The sequence below is a fragment of the Recurvomyces mirabilis genome (genome assembly GCF_035927965.1).
Source record: "Recurvomyces mirabilis strain CCFEE 5264 chromosome Unknown scaffold_1, whole genome shotgun sequence".
Lineage (NCBI taxonomy): Eukaryota > Fungi > Ascomycota > Dothideomycetes > Mycosphaerellales > Teratosphaeriaceae > Recurvomyces > Recurvomyces mirabilis.
The window spans coordinates 1,623,696-1,636,593 of NW_027041935.1; the positions used below are offsets into that span (position 1 = coordinate 1,623,696).

The window sequence follows — 12,898 nt, forward strand, 5'->3', positions numbered from 1 at the left end:
CCCCCCCCCCCCCCCCCCCCCGCCCCCCGAGGTTTCAGTGCTCTGTGGGAGTGTGTAATGATGATGATGATGATGTTGGGCTTTTGCTTTATATGGTTGGGCATGCGATCAATGGATGACAAGGTCATAAGCATGCGGATACCCCCATTCTAACCTGTACAGCATGAGATTTTGGATGGACATCATAGACTTGTATACAGGCGATGTACAAGATCATCATGCAAGTCCTTCGACCCTTCGAGTTCCTCCTCCCTTTGTTGCCCCACGCCAGGTCTGTGAAGTGGAGAGCTCCCTGTTCCATCATTCTGATCTCGTCAAGCTGCGTTGTCCTTCCCACCATTGAGCTCATTCACGTGCCTATGGGATGTCAGTATTCTCCTGTGATCCGGTACAGAATGATAGAAATATCGTTACTTACCGCTTTCTAAGCAGCCCACTGCTCACCAGGGGTAAAGCTTCGAATGCCCGATGGTGCACGATTTTCCCTCGTGTTGTTGCCGATGCTAGCTCCTTTGGGGACGGAGAGGTTGATCGTCTGACCGCTCGCGGTGTGCACAGGTAGCTGCTGGGTCATCGTAGGAGAAGCGCTGTTGGAAGGGGACATATTTCCGGTCAGTGCGCGAACCAGGTCCTCAAGCTTCGTGATGCGGTTATTGCTTGTCTGGAGCTGCTCGAGGAGTGCATCGCGCTCGGCGAAGATGGTGTCGAGATCCTTATCGTGCTGGTGGAGTCCGATCATCATTGCGTTAAAGAGCTCGTTGTCAATTTCTCCATCCATGGTCGTAGTCTTCTGCTCGCAGGCCTCGACGGTCTTGGCGAGCTGCTGTAAGTAGCCGTTCTGGCGACTGAGTCGCTCCTGGATTGCCTTGATGTCGTCGAATTTAGTGGTGAGCATACTAAAGTGGTCTTCGTGGGCGTCAAGCTGCCTCTTGCAGAGCTCGACCTTGGCATTTTGCTTCGCATTCCACTGAAGTTTGAGCATCTTGATCTCGTCCTCCACCGCTGAGAGACGCTCGACCTCCGGATACGTGACACCGTCTCCACGGGCAAGTTGGAATATCATGGACTATATGGCCTATCAGCTTGGTCACCAATGGTTTTGTGGTTGGGATACTTACATCGAATAGCTTTTCATTATCCGCCTGGCGTTGAAGCTCGTACATGAACATTGCCTGCACGATCGAAGCGGGTGGCAAGCGTCCGTGGCAGATTCTACCAATCGTTCCGAGCTCTTCGGCGCTGTATCGCTTTTTCCCAGTCGACTGCTCATCTGCCAAGTAGTCAGTAGAGGGCTTGATCTGTAGAAGTGGCGGAGTGTTTTACCTTCGGGACGAGTATGACTGCGTTTACAGGTTCCGTTGAGGCAAAACCCACGAGCTTTGTATGCCTCACAGAGGAGTGCTGCTTCATTAGTGCCTGGTCTGCCTCCTGCCTTGAACATCCCATCATCACTGCCATGCCCCCCTGCCTGCTTGTTCACGCCATTTGACTTACCACTAAAGCGGGCCTTGAACGCGTCCTCCATCGTTGATCGGGTCGAGAGTGAGATATGTCGAGGTTATTTGCGAACGTAAAGTTGAGAGTGAATGACTTGAGAGGAAAGTCCTTTGTGTAGGATGCTCAGGAGATGTCAATTGCGGGAGCTATTGGGTGCGAGAGCCGTTGCTTGACAAGATGGAAGGTACGATCGGCAGGCCTGAGGAAGGCGCGATGGGTTGCGTAGTAGAGCTATGCACAAACCATACTGACTGACAATCCGTCACCTGGAAGGTCTCCAATCTCAGTCGAGCACAAATATCCGGAACTACATTCTCGGCACATCGTCGTGTCTTTCCCTGGCTCGTTGTGTCGAAGAGGAGCATCTGGTAGCCTATACACTGGCAGTTTTGGTCTGCAGCTTCGTGCGGGAAGACGAGGGTTATATGTCGCTTTGCCAAGACCTTGATCGAACTTCAGCCTGTAGCTACAATCTACGTATATACGAGCAGTGACAGCAATCCTCAGAAGCGGGCTCCTGGTGTCATGAGAAAAGCGTAGTATGATGGACATTCTTTCTCTGGTCTTGGGGCCTTGTCTCGTGGATCGAGCACGTGACTTCGTGATCTTGTGCTCTGGCAGGCAAGAAGGCCGTTTCGCATGTACATCCCACTATCCCCATGCATACATGTAATCTACAATGGCCGGACAAGTGACAGAGACAAAAACGATGTGAAGTGTTTTCCAGCCATCGATTATGTCATTCGCCAGACGCGTTGGGCGCTCGGGCCAAGCAAAACACGTCCACGCGTGTACTTCGTACTTCAACTCGACTCGTCTCTTTGTCTTCCACACAAAAGCATTCACCTCCATCTTTCGCATCTGCCATTGCCTGCTGTACACACTGCTACACACTCAGCATACATACTACCAGCCATCATGAGCGTCCAGACCACGCCTTCGAAGAAGGTTCGTCCATGACGCTGCCATCGCCACGATTTGAAAGCACGTTACTGACATGAGCACACAGGCCGCATCGATACTCGAGAACCTGAAGATGGAGTCGCCGGCAAAGAGGCTCTGCCTAGACGCTCAAGCGGATAAGGAGAACATTGTCGACGCGCGGTACGAGTCGGACGAGGTCGCCGTCCCCATCAAGGGCATACCAGAGCTACCTGAAGTGCCAAAAGAGGGTGAGTCGGCAGTCGCGAAGGAGGGAGAGGAGATCGAGCCCATACTGCAGGAAAACTCGCAACGATTCGTGCTATTCCCAATCAAATACCATGAGGTACGCGTCACGTCTTTGATTATCTTTTCGTGTTCTGTACGCGTAAAGAGCCTGCAGCACATCAAGCTAACATCTGCAACAGATATGGCAAATGTACAAGAAAGCCGAGGCATCATTCTGGACCGCCGAGGAGATTGATCTATCCAAAGACCTTCACGACTGGAACAAGCGACTAAACGACGACGAGCGCTTCTTCATCTCACACGTCCTCGCCTTCTTCGCCGCCTCAGACGGCATCGTGAACGAGAACCTCCTCGAGCGATTCAGCGGTGAAGTCCAGATCCCAGAAGCGCGATGCTTCTACGGTTTCCAAATCATGATGGAGAACATCCATTCCGAGACCTACTCCCTCCTCATCGATACATACATCAGCGAGCCCCGACAAAGAACATACCTCTTCAACGCCGTTGAGAACATCCCTTGCATCCGCAAGAAGGCCGACTGGGCACTGAAATGGATTAGCGATAAAAACTCCACTTTCGCCTGCCGTCTGATCGCTTTCGCCGCTGTGGAAGGTATCTTCTTCTCCGGCTCCTTCGCCGCCATCTTCTGGCTCAAGAAGCGCGGTCTCATGGCCGGTCTAACCTTCTCCAACGAGCTCATCTCCCGCGACGAGGGCATGCACACGGATTTCGCTTGCCTGCTCTTCTCCCATCTAAAGAACAAGCCCGACCAGAAAGTCGTCGAGAGCATCATCGTGGAGGCCGTGGCCATCGAGCAGGAATTCCTGACTGATGCTCTCCCCTGCGCTCTCCTCGGCATGAACTCCAAGCTCATGTGCCAGTACATCGAATTCGTCGCTGATCGTCTGCTGCTCGCTCTCGGCAATACGAAGTACTACAACGCCACCAACCCGTTCGATTTCATGGAGAACATTTCCCTGGCTGGCAAGACTAACTTCTTCGAGAAGCGTGTGGGTGACTACCAGAAAGCTGGTATCATGGAGAAGAACAACAAGCAGCAGGCTCAGCGCGATGCCAAGAGGGATGGGATTGCTGAAGCCGCCGCGCCGGTCATGAGTGGCGACTTTGCTTTTGATGAGGACTTTTAGATGATTCGGATGTGTATTGTAGTAGGCTCCGGTTGAATGGCGTTTTGGGTGGCCAATGTGGTACAGGGACGGTGATACTGCGGGTCACTGCTGATGGGAAAGGTATTGGATTATGTTTGCACACAACAAGTTGCATTGTGCGGGCGCATGGCGGTGTTTAAGAGGTCGATAGCATGCTCTCAATTCATTCGAACTTGATACATCACCCATCCGGACTTGCTCATTTCAGATGACTTGCTTCCTTCATCGTCTCAAATAGACCGTCGCTTCCATGCGCATATACTGCGATCAGAGAAGATCACAAAGACGCTTCCACGTTGCATGCGCGACGGATCGAGGTGCATAACTGTGTGGTACGCGAGTTGATGGGGCTCGCGATCATGGACAAAACACTCGTGTACTGCACGTATCGGTGTAGAATATACATACATACTAGCACCATCGGCTTGGGTATATCTTGCCAAATTTTCCCAGATCAAAAAAAATTATCGTCCTCTCTTACAACATTGACATGTAAAAAATTTCGGGAAAAAAATTTCTCACTTTCATCGCCGAGCAACATTTTTTGGCCGTTTGATGGGAAACAGGACACCTCATGAAATAATCTGGCCGTGCTTCTCCGTCTTCGCGTTGACGCCCTCATCACTGCTTCGCGGATCCTGCGAGGAATCCTCGTCGATCTCGGCTTCGATCAGGGGGCCGGTGTAGAATTTGCGGCCGCGGATGAACCAGTAGACTGTGGAGAAGAAGAGGATGGCGCCGAGGTAGACGACGGCGTAGTTCATCTGGAGAAGCATTGTCAGCACGTATACAATAGAAGAAGAAGAAGAAGAAAGAAGGCAAGGACTTACCGTGTCAGCAGAGACGGGAAGTGCGGTCGGCATGACAAAGATGATGGTCACGAAGAGCGTCCAGATACAGGCCCAAGCATTGACGTAGGGGCTGAATTTGCCCATGTGCCAGGGTCCGCGCTCGAATTTGCCAAAAGCCAGTTTGCAGACGATGGGGATGCAGTAGCTCCAGTCCAGGGCGATGGCGCAAACGTTGAAGACACCGGCGATGGCGGTGTAGGATCCCAGACCGATGAGGTTGATGGCGATACACCAGAAGACGGAGATCCAGACGGCGAGGATGGGGGTGCCGGTCAAGGGGAGAATCTTGGTCCAGACGCTGGAGAAGGGCACGAGCTGGTCGCGGGAGAAGGCGAAGACGGTACGTGCGAGAGCCTGCATGGCGGTGAAGGTGACGAACTTGATGATGATGAAGGCGCAGACGGTGAAGACGATGCCGCCGCTCTTTCCCAGGACGTTGTAGAAGATTTGCGCCACGGGCTGCGCGATCGGGGATTTGAGGACCTCGGCGATGTCGCCCATGACGAAGCAGAGCACGATGTTGAAGAGCCAGCCGGCGACGTAGGTGAATAGCATAGCCATGGAGATGGCCCATGGCGCTTTGATTTCGGGCTCGCGGATCTCTTCTGTGATGTGCGCGGTCGCGTCGTAATCAGTCATGGTCCAGCTGACGGACAAGAAGCCGAAGAGGAAAGACCAGCCGGTTGGTGTCCAGCCGGAAGTATTGTCGACATCTGTGAAGACGTACTTGGCGGTGTGGTTCGTGCCGGCTTTGTGGGACATGGCGAGGAGTGCGATGCTGCAGGTGACAAGTACGAGGACGTGGAAGATGACATAAGACTTTGTCATCTTTTCCATCCAGTATGTCGATAGCGAGTTGACGAGGCCAGTGATGACGGTGAGGCCGGCCATGACACCGACAGTCTGGCCAGTGGTAGGGACATAGGTGAAGTCTGTGCCCATGGAGACGGCGGCCAGGAGAAGAGCGGCTGCACCCCATTCTGACGACGCGACACCGGCGACTTGACCGAGGAGGTTCAACCAGCCAGTAACCCAGCTGACAAGCGGTACGTACTTCTTGGGTGCTGTGCGAGAGATGGTGTAGTACCTGTCAACTCCGTCAGCTTATACTCGTTTCATCACTGAAATTGTGCACCTACAAGCCACCACAGGTTGGATATGCAGATACCAGCTCAGAAACGGAGCACTATGTAATTCGTTAACCAAACGATGCCACAAAACTTGAAGGACACAAGACCTACAGCAATGCACATGCATCCAGCACCAGAGATCAGCCAGCACCAGACGGCGGAAGCACTTCCACCCGCATACAGCGGATATGAGAATGTGGTCGCGACAGTCGAGAAGAGACCCGAGATACTGACGGCGAAAGAGAAAGTGGAGAGATAGCCGAATTCTATGCATCACAACATGTCCGGATTAGCACAGGCTCTTGGGTATGTCGCACGCCGAACAGATCAACGGGAGTGCGACACTCCTCACAGGCTATACGTACCTCTCTTAAAGACGGGCTTATATCCAAATTCTGCAGCTAGCGCGCGATCGGCCTCACTCATGTCCTCGAGCTGTACGGTGCGTACAGTTCCACCAGGACCTTGCATCTCTACGGCACCGACGCTGCTCTTGCGTCGGCGCACATCAGCGGGTGCGAGTCGATCTGCCATTTTTTCGTCTACTGTTCTTTACGGTCGAAGGTCGCTCGTGGAAGGGTGTCGCAGATGGGAGTACAGCTCACGTGCACTGGCGCTTTGGACGGTCCAGATGATAGATTTGGAATGCCTGCTGTGTTACAGGTTCCTCCAGTGGTGGTTAGGTCGCTAGGGATAGATCATTCGGTAGAATGATTCAAGGCGCTTTGGAAGTAGTCGATGTGGTCGCTTTGGTCCAGGCTGCGAGTTGTCGATGTACGGCACGAGTCACCGATGGCTTGGCTCACAGTAGTAAATAGTCGAATGGTCACGCACAGAGGTCTGCACAAGAGTGGTCGGAGGGTAGACTCGAGGTCAAGGATTGGCGTATCTAGATTAGATAAGATAAGAGGCGGGCGAGCTGAAGAGCTTCCTAGCGCTAATTGATAGCTGGATGTTCTTCCCTTAACAGTCGACAGATTCCTGATACACTGGCCGTAGTAGAGGTGTAGATAGTGTAGTGAGATGCAAGGAAGGGCTTTTCGCCGTGGGGCGGGGAGTAGGATATAAGAAAGAGGTCGATCCTGGATCTGCTCGGCGGCACGACCGCGGCGAGGATGAGAGAAAAGTACCGTCCACTGGATTGACCAGTGAGGTTGTCGTTTCGCTAGCGAGACGGCGTGGGATGGAGGTGTAGACTAGCCGCATCGGTCGGCTTGCGAAAGTGAGATCACATCGAGATTCGAGAACGACCTGGCTGGCCTTGGCGGTGCATGGTACCGTAAACGTTGTGAGTGTGTAGGTAGATGCGTAACACAAGCTAGGATGCTTGATGGAATGGTACAAGTATCTAGCATTTCAAGACTCTCCAAGATTATTTGGTCGTTCCCAAGATCTGGCACAAGAACGATGAAGCATTCGCCACCTGCTCATGATAAAGTCCAAAAGCAGGAGTCGGCTCCGATTTCCCTTTCCAAGATGCCGTCCCGAGAAATTTTGTGAGGGCAAAGGGGATGTGCCGCCTCTAAGCGACACGTGACGAGTGTACGAGCACAACTATGAGACTTTTGTTGAGATGAAAGTCGCCAGATATCAGGGCATTGAGACGCTTGTGGGTAGTATGATCGTGAAGAAAGCACAACTCCGCGTACAGTAGGTATCTCGAACGCATCAGTAAAAGACTCTCGCCAACGCCATCGTAACGTCTCAACCATACAACGACTTCATCCCTCTGTCTCGCACACGTCTTACGTGCTTCCACGAGTGGTAGAACATCCTATCTCCTCGTCCTACCCGTCTCCTGCCGTCTATTGCTGGGCGGCAACTCATCATCGCTAAAGTCCTCAAACACCGTAGCTGGTGGCGGGTCATTAGGCATGAAGATCCCGCTCTGCCTGTTCTTCCTCCTCTTCTCCTGATCCACACCAGCAACCGGCCGATTCCTCTCATCGTCCCTCCTAGAGCCCGATGCACCAGGCCGGTACTTCTGATCCAGATGCTTTTCCAACAGCGCCACGTTCTTGGTATTGCATTTGAAGGCTGCGTCTGCGAGATCGCCGATGAATGGTACCAACCCGACAGCGAAGTCGATAGCGATGTTGATGAGCATCCATGTCCGCACAGAGCTAGGCAGACCGCCATCAATCGCGCAGCACTTTCGGAAGACGAGATAGGCCATCGCGACACCTATCGCGTCGCCAGCGAATGGGATGATGCCGATGACTGCTTCCCAGCCGAAACGGATGCCGAAGAGATTGAAAAGGCACATGTCCAGTCTGTATGCCGTCTTCTTGACGTTCGCGAGGATGAGAGCGTCATGTTCGGGGATGTAGGTGGGTATTTGCTTCTTGACCTTCTTGACTTTGCCGGGTCGTTTGGGGTCTTCGACGAGGGCGAAGTATGGGTCCTGTAGGCCAATGCGGTCAGTAGATTGTTCGGGCCAAGCTGAGACGAGCGTATGGACTTACATCGCCTTGCTCGACGCGCTTGTTGGCGTACTGCTTCATGTGCTTTCCTAGAAGCTTGTTGGCAGCATATTTGCCGACTACTTGTGCCATTGTTGCGGTGTGTATATGGAAGTACTGTGGGTGGTGAAGATGTCGCGTTGAGTATGGCCTTCAAGCAGGTCGGGCGTAGTCAGTTATATGTTGCTGCTAGCTTGAATAGATATGTGGTCGACAATAGCAACTTGGCAATTACTGGAACGCAGCAATTGTTTGTTCACTGTTGCGTAGCCGCCAGGCACGTGCGTCGGTTTCAGAAATCGGACAGCGGAGTGTCGATGGCGAGAGGATCGTAAGGAAGCAAGAGGAATTGCGATCTGATCCCAAGTGAAAGCACGACCTACTGGTGCCTTATGTATCAGTATCAATGGCCTGCTGTCGGTTGGAACAAATACCTGTTTCACATGCATCATCTCGCTCGCCTGAAACTTTGGACGCGTCTGTACCGTCATCTGTGGCTGAGCTTGTAGATCATTCTGCTGAGCAGAGCCCTCGGGAATCTCTGATGCAGTCGCCATACCAGAGAAGGCTTACAGAAACATGTGCTTTTGGGTATGCCCGTGCAAAAAAATTTGTGCGCATGAGCAGATAAAGTCTTTTTCGAAGCATTCTATCATCTAATTCTGGTGGTCGACCGCGTAGAGAACATTCACTTCAGCAGAAGCTGCAATCGTCCAGCCGATCAGAGAATCCCGGGCGTTTTTTGGTTCGAAGCTTCGAGCCAGACGGCTGGGTGTCGGTGTGGCGTTGAGCTGCAGTGCTCGGCAAGCTGATCTTCGGCAACCTACGGAGGTGTCTCGAAGGTTTGATGAAGTGGACGAGTCTGGAATCCTCGTACTGTGGACTGTTGGTGGCTGTGTTATAGTGGCAGACGGAAAGGCTGATCAGCTGACGACCACAGCAACGACCCCAGACCAAAGAGTCAGAGCATCGGGAGAGGAGGGAGTAGGAGGAGGAGGCTCCCGCAAGACTTGCGGATTTCGTGATAGGCAATCATAGAGTGAACGAGCACTACCCAGTCTGCCCACCTGGAAAGTATCGACACGAGTGCCTTGAACAGGTCACGCCGTCATGCTGCAACCGCGATGGCTCCCTGCCGCCCTCCTTGGACTCGTCGCGACCACTACCTTTGGTCTCGAAACAAAGATAGACCAGAAGGAGTCGAACAGACAAGTATGTAGTGGCATGTACTCGAGAAAGAGCTGGGGCGGCAGCGTCTCGCCATTCATACTCACCAAGTTCCTCAAACCCGACAACGTAGCAGAGGATAATACCACCGACAGCGATCCCATAGTCAGCATAGTGGTCTTTGAGTGGACCGACAAGGCCGAGATAGGTCACCCAATACCTGCTCAACCCGGCGCAGACGATAACGGAGTGGAGGAGAGGGTGTATATATGCGATCAGAGCTCTGTGGATATGGGCTATTGTTCGGCAGGACAACTGGGCGAGTTCATCCTCTCTTCGAGCGCCGAGACCAACTCAAAAGCCGGCATAATCACTCAAGCCATCCACCTCAACGACCCGGCGCCCCTGAACTACCCCATAAAGCGCACAGGCTACTACTGTGTGGGTACCTACGGCTTCACACCAGACACAGACTACACAGCTGTCGTCGAGTTTCGTAATGCTTTTGGCGAGCTCCCGGCCGCTCAGATACCGAAACTACCATTCTACGCCGCGCTAACGATCACGTATGCTTTCCTGGCGCTGGCATGGGGAGCCTTGTACTACCTCAATCGCCACGATATCCTCCCAGTACAGAATTACATCACCTTCATCCTGCTTTTCCTCGTAGCGGAGATGTTCACCACCTGGCTCTTCCACGACTATCAGAACCGACATGGTCTGAATGTCGGCGCCAAAGCATTGCTCATCCTCGTCTCCATCCTGTCCGCGGCACGAAACAGCTTCTCCTTCTTCCTGTTGCTGATCGTCTGCATGGGCTACGGCGTGGTTAAGCCAACACTTGGCAAAACAATGCTGTACGTCCGAATCCTAGCCCTTACGCACTTCGTCTTCGGAGTCATCTACGCCATCACCAGTCTCTCAATCACACCCGAGAACGCTGGACCACTGATCCTCCTGGTCGTTCTACCACTCGCCGGTACGCTGACCGCCTTCTACATCTGGACCCTCAACTCGCTCAACCTGACCATGAAGGATCTTCTATCACGGAAACAGCACGTCAAAGCAGGAATGTACCGGAAACTATGGTACTGCATCTTGCTCTCCATCGTCGTCATCTTCGCCTTCTTCTTCGTGAACAGCTGGACTTTCGCCGGATCATCACAAGAGGATTTCGTGCCGAAGCATTGGCAGACGAGATGGTTCATCTTGGATGGATGGTTGAATCTAGTATACTTTTTCGACGTGGCGTTTGTGGCTTATGTCTGGAGGCCGACAGCGAATAACCGGCGGTTCGCCATGAGTGAAGAGGTGCGTATCATTCCCATACGTCTCTGGTTTCAGCAATGATGCTAACGAGGCGTGTTATAGATCGCACAAGACGACGACGGATTCGAGATCGCGTCTATACGCGACAGCTTCGACATCGACCTCGAAGACCCGACATCGGATTCCGCCCGAGGTCTGAATGGCGACGGTGTGAAGCCGCCAATGTATGATCCTGTTCGAGACAGTACTGAGAGGCAACGAGATATACAACGCGATATTTCACCTTTGCCTGCGCCGATACCGCGTAGGACGAGTACGTTGCAGCGCAGGAGTCTGGAGGCCGATACGATGTTTGCTCTTGACGATGAGGGAGGGAGTGATGATGAGGATGATGAGGGTGAGGGCAAGAGGTTGACGGGTGGAAAGCGTGGGTGAGGATGCTTAAGCATGATAGAGACTTCTGTTGTTCTGTTCGATTCATAGCTCTTCACGTATCTGTCGAGTTGGCTTGCACGCCCATCATCGAACAAGCAATATGGAGCCTTGGAAAGGATCTGACATGCGCTCTGGTGAAGCTGGATAACTTACTAGCATAGCCGGGTGATCCAAGTGATCAGCCGCTCGCCGGACCAACATAGCTGCTGAACTTGAAACTAAAGTTCGGTGGGTGTATACGCTATGGCTTGGGTCCAAATGTCATAGTAGCTGATACTGATGAGCCAGTCGTAGTCGACGATGGCGCGTTCGAGGCGGACGATCCTGCAATCGAAGGCGCGGTCGATCCTGGCTGTGGAGTCGTACTAGCACTTGCAATCACATCGTCCAGTTCGGCGAGGCGTTTCTTCCTCTCCTTTTCGGCGTTGGCGGCATTCTCAGACTCCTGCCTCCGTCTGAAGTCATCTTCCGCTTCCAGCTGTTCTTTACTGATCTTGTTGAACCATGTGACGTTGAACTGTTCCACGGTATGAGCAATCACTTTCGCCACATTCCAGACCTCGGGGTGATTCTTGGTAAAGTCGTGTGAGAGAAGCACACCGTGGTTTAGATGAGGGACGACCGATACCCAGATCCTCGTTCCGCGCGACTTTCCGTGCTGATCCTGCCAGCGTAGAGTCAAATGGGCTCGGCCCTTTGCGAGTAAGAGTTGACCCAAGGCAGCGGTCCTGATGACGACTTCTTCCTCTTGTTCGTCCTCTTCGATCTCCAGGCCGAGCTGCAAAGCTGCATTCAGCGAAATCGCGCAATGCGTGGCGCCTGTGTCGAGTAGCGCGTCCTGTTGTACTTTACGCTGTGGCAAGTCGGCTGCCTCTAGTGATATCGGCAGGTAGCTAAGGCTAGAGATGTCTGAGCTAGTCTTCAAGCTGGGGCGTCAGCTAGCGCATCACGGAGGCTGGCACTTGACCTACCTCAGAGTCCACGGTGTAAGAGCTCCCAGTTTCGACACGGTCATATTCTGGGCGCTCGAAAGAAGCTTCAGCACCAACACTGACCCGGGCGCCAGCCTCGACTCCAAGCCTCAGCCAATCCGATCCATAGTGGTCTCGGCTCTCAGCAAGTCGAGCTTTTTCCAACGGTTCTTGGGCCTGACCAGTGATGCACCCAGATGTGCAATCGACTCCAGTTGCCAGGGACCTACAGATTGGGCAAGATGTTCAATTTCTGAATTCAGCTTTTGAAAGGTTGCTAATTGATCCGAAAGGCTATTGGCATCATATGCCACCCTCCAGGCTATCGTTGCCTTGGAGCCGTTTGCGATCCTCTGGAAGGATTTTTCGATCGACGATACGGTCTCGAAGATGTTCGTCGTCAAGTGAAGGAAGGCTGGGTACGCTGACCCGAGTCGTCGCCTCAAAGCGACCTCCACCATAGGACTTCGCCATTGTGAGCTCGTTGGGTTTGATAGTAAATCATCGAGTGTACTAGACTCAAATGATGTGTCTTTCAACAAGATTTCCAGGATCCTGCGCAAGCGTAATAGATTGATTTCCAGCTCAAGTTTCAGATCCTGGTAGCCTCGTCGACCTCTGCTTGACTTCGTTCTCAATTTTTCATAAGCCTCTAAAGCCTCAATGACGACGGAAGTTGCGCCTAAAACGAGGCCGGCAACTTCAGCCATGGTTGACCTCGTTCGAGCGCTTCGGTGGAGGATCACACAGAGCTTCGGCAGTAATATAGGATCATAT

General features: G+C 52.8%; 6 protein-coding genes across 6 annotated transcripts; 2 read left to right on the plus strand and 4 right to left on the minus strand.

The window, feature by feature from the left end:
- Nucleotides 1-424: 424 nt before the first annotated feature.
- Nucleotides 425-1,525, minus strand: LTS14_000687 (uncharacterized protein; the record flags this gene model as incomplete). Its single annotated transcript, XM_064833399.1, has 3 exons — nucleotides 425-1,066; nucleotides 1,119-1,270; nucleotides 1,324-1,525. The coding sequence occupies 3 exons, from the start codon at nucleotides 1,523-1,525 to the stop codon at nucleotides 425-427; spliced, it is 996 nt and encodes a 331-aa protein (XP_064699668.1).
- Nucleotides 1,526-2,415: 890 nt separating this feature from the next.
- RNR2 (Ribonucleotide-diphosphate reductase (RNR), small subunit) lies at nucleotides 2,416-3,815 on the plus strand (the record flags this gene model as incomplete). Its single annotated transcript, XM_064833400.1, has 3 exons — nucleotides 2,416-2,445; nucleotides 2,507-2,764; nucleotides 2,847-3,815. The coding sequence occupies 3 exons, from the start codon at nucleotides 2,416-2,418 to the stop codon at nucleotides 3,813-3,815; spliced, it is 1,257 nt and encodes a 418-aa protein (XP_064699669.1).
- A 593-nt stretch (nucleotides 3,816-4,408) lies between these two features.
- On the minus strand, nucleotides 4,409-6,351 carry TPO5_1 (polyamine transporter tpo5; the record flags this gene model as incomplete). Its single annotated transcript, XM_064833401.1, has 5 exons — nucleotides 4,409-4,600; nucleotides 4,667-5,774; nucleotides 5,827-5,873; nucleotides 5,929-6,083; nucleotides 6,183-6,351. The coding sequence occupies 5 exons, from the start codon at nucleotides 6,349-6,351 to the stop codon at nucleotides 4,409-4,411; spliced, it is 1,671 nt and encodes a 556-aa protein (XP_064699670.1).
- Nucleotides 6,352-7,591: 1,240 nt separating this feature from the next.
- LTS14_000690 (uncharacterized protein) lies at nucleotides 7,592-8,372 on the minus strand (the record flags this gene model as incomplete). The annotated part of the gene is made up of 2 exons (XM_064833402.1): nucleotides 7,592-8,221; nucleotides 8,283-8,372. 2 exons carry the CDS (start codon nucleotides 8,370-8,372, stop codon nucleotides 7,592-7,594), a joined length of 720 nt encoding a protein of 239 aa, XP_064699671.1.
- A 1,017-nt stretch (nucleotides 8,373-9,389) lies between these two features.
- PTM1 (Membrane protein ptm1) lies at nucleotides 9,390-11,150 on the plus strand (the record flags this gene model as incomplete). The annotated part of the gene is made up of 2 exons (XM_064833403.1): nucleotides 9,390-10,757; nucleotides 10,818-11,150. The coding sequence occupies 2 exons, from the start codon at nucleotides 9,390-9,392 to the stop codon at nucleotides 11,148-11,150; spliced, it is 1,701 nt and encodes a 566-aa protein (XP_064699672.1).
- A 241-nt stretch (nucleotides 11,151-11,391) lies between these two features.
- On the minus strand, nucleotides 11,392-12,831 carry LTS14_000692 (uncharacterized protein; the record flags this gene model as incomplete). Its single annotated transcript, XM_064833404.1, has 3 exons — nucleotides 11,392-12,069; nucleotides 12,122-12,298; nucleotides 12,352-12,831. The coding sequence occupies 3 exons, from the start codon at nucleotides 12,829-12,831 to the stop codon at nucleotides 11,392-11,394; spliced, it is 1,335 nt and encodes a 444-aa protein (XP_064699673.1).
- Nucleotides 12,832-12,898: the final 67 nt, after the last annotated feature.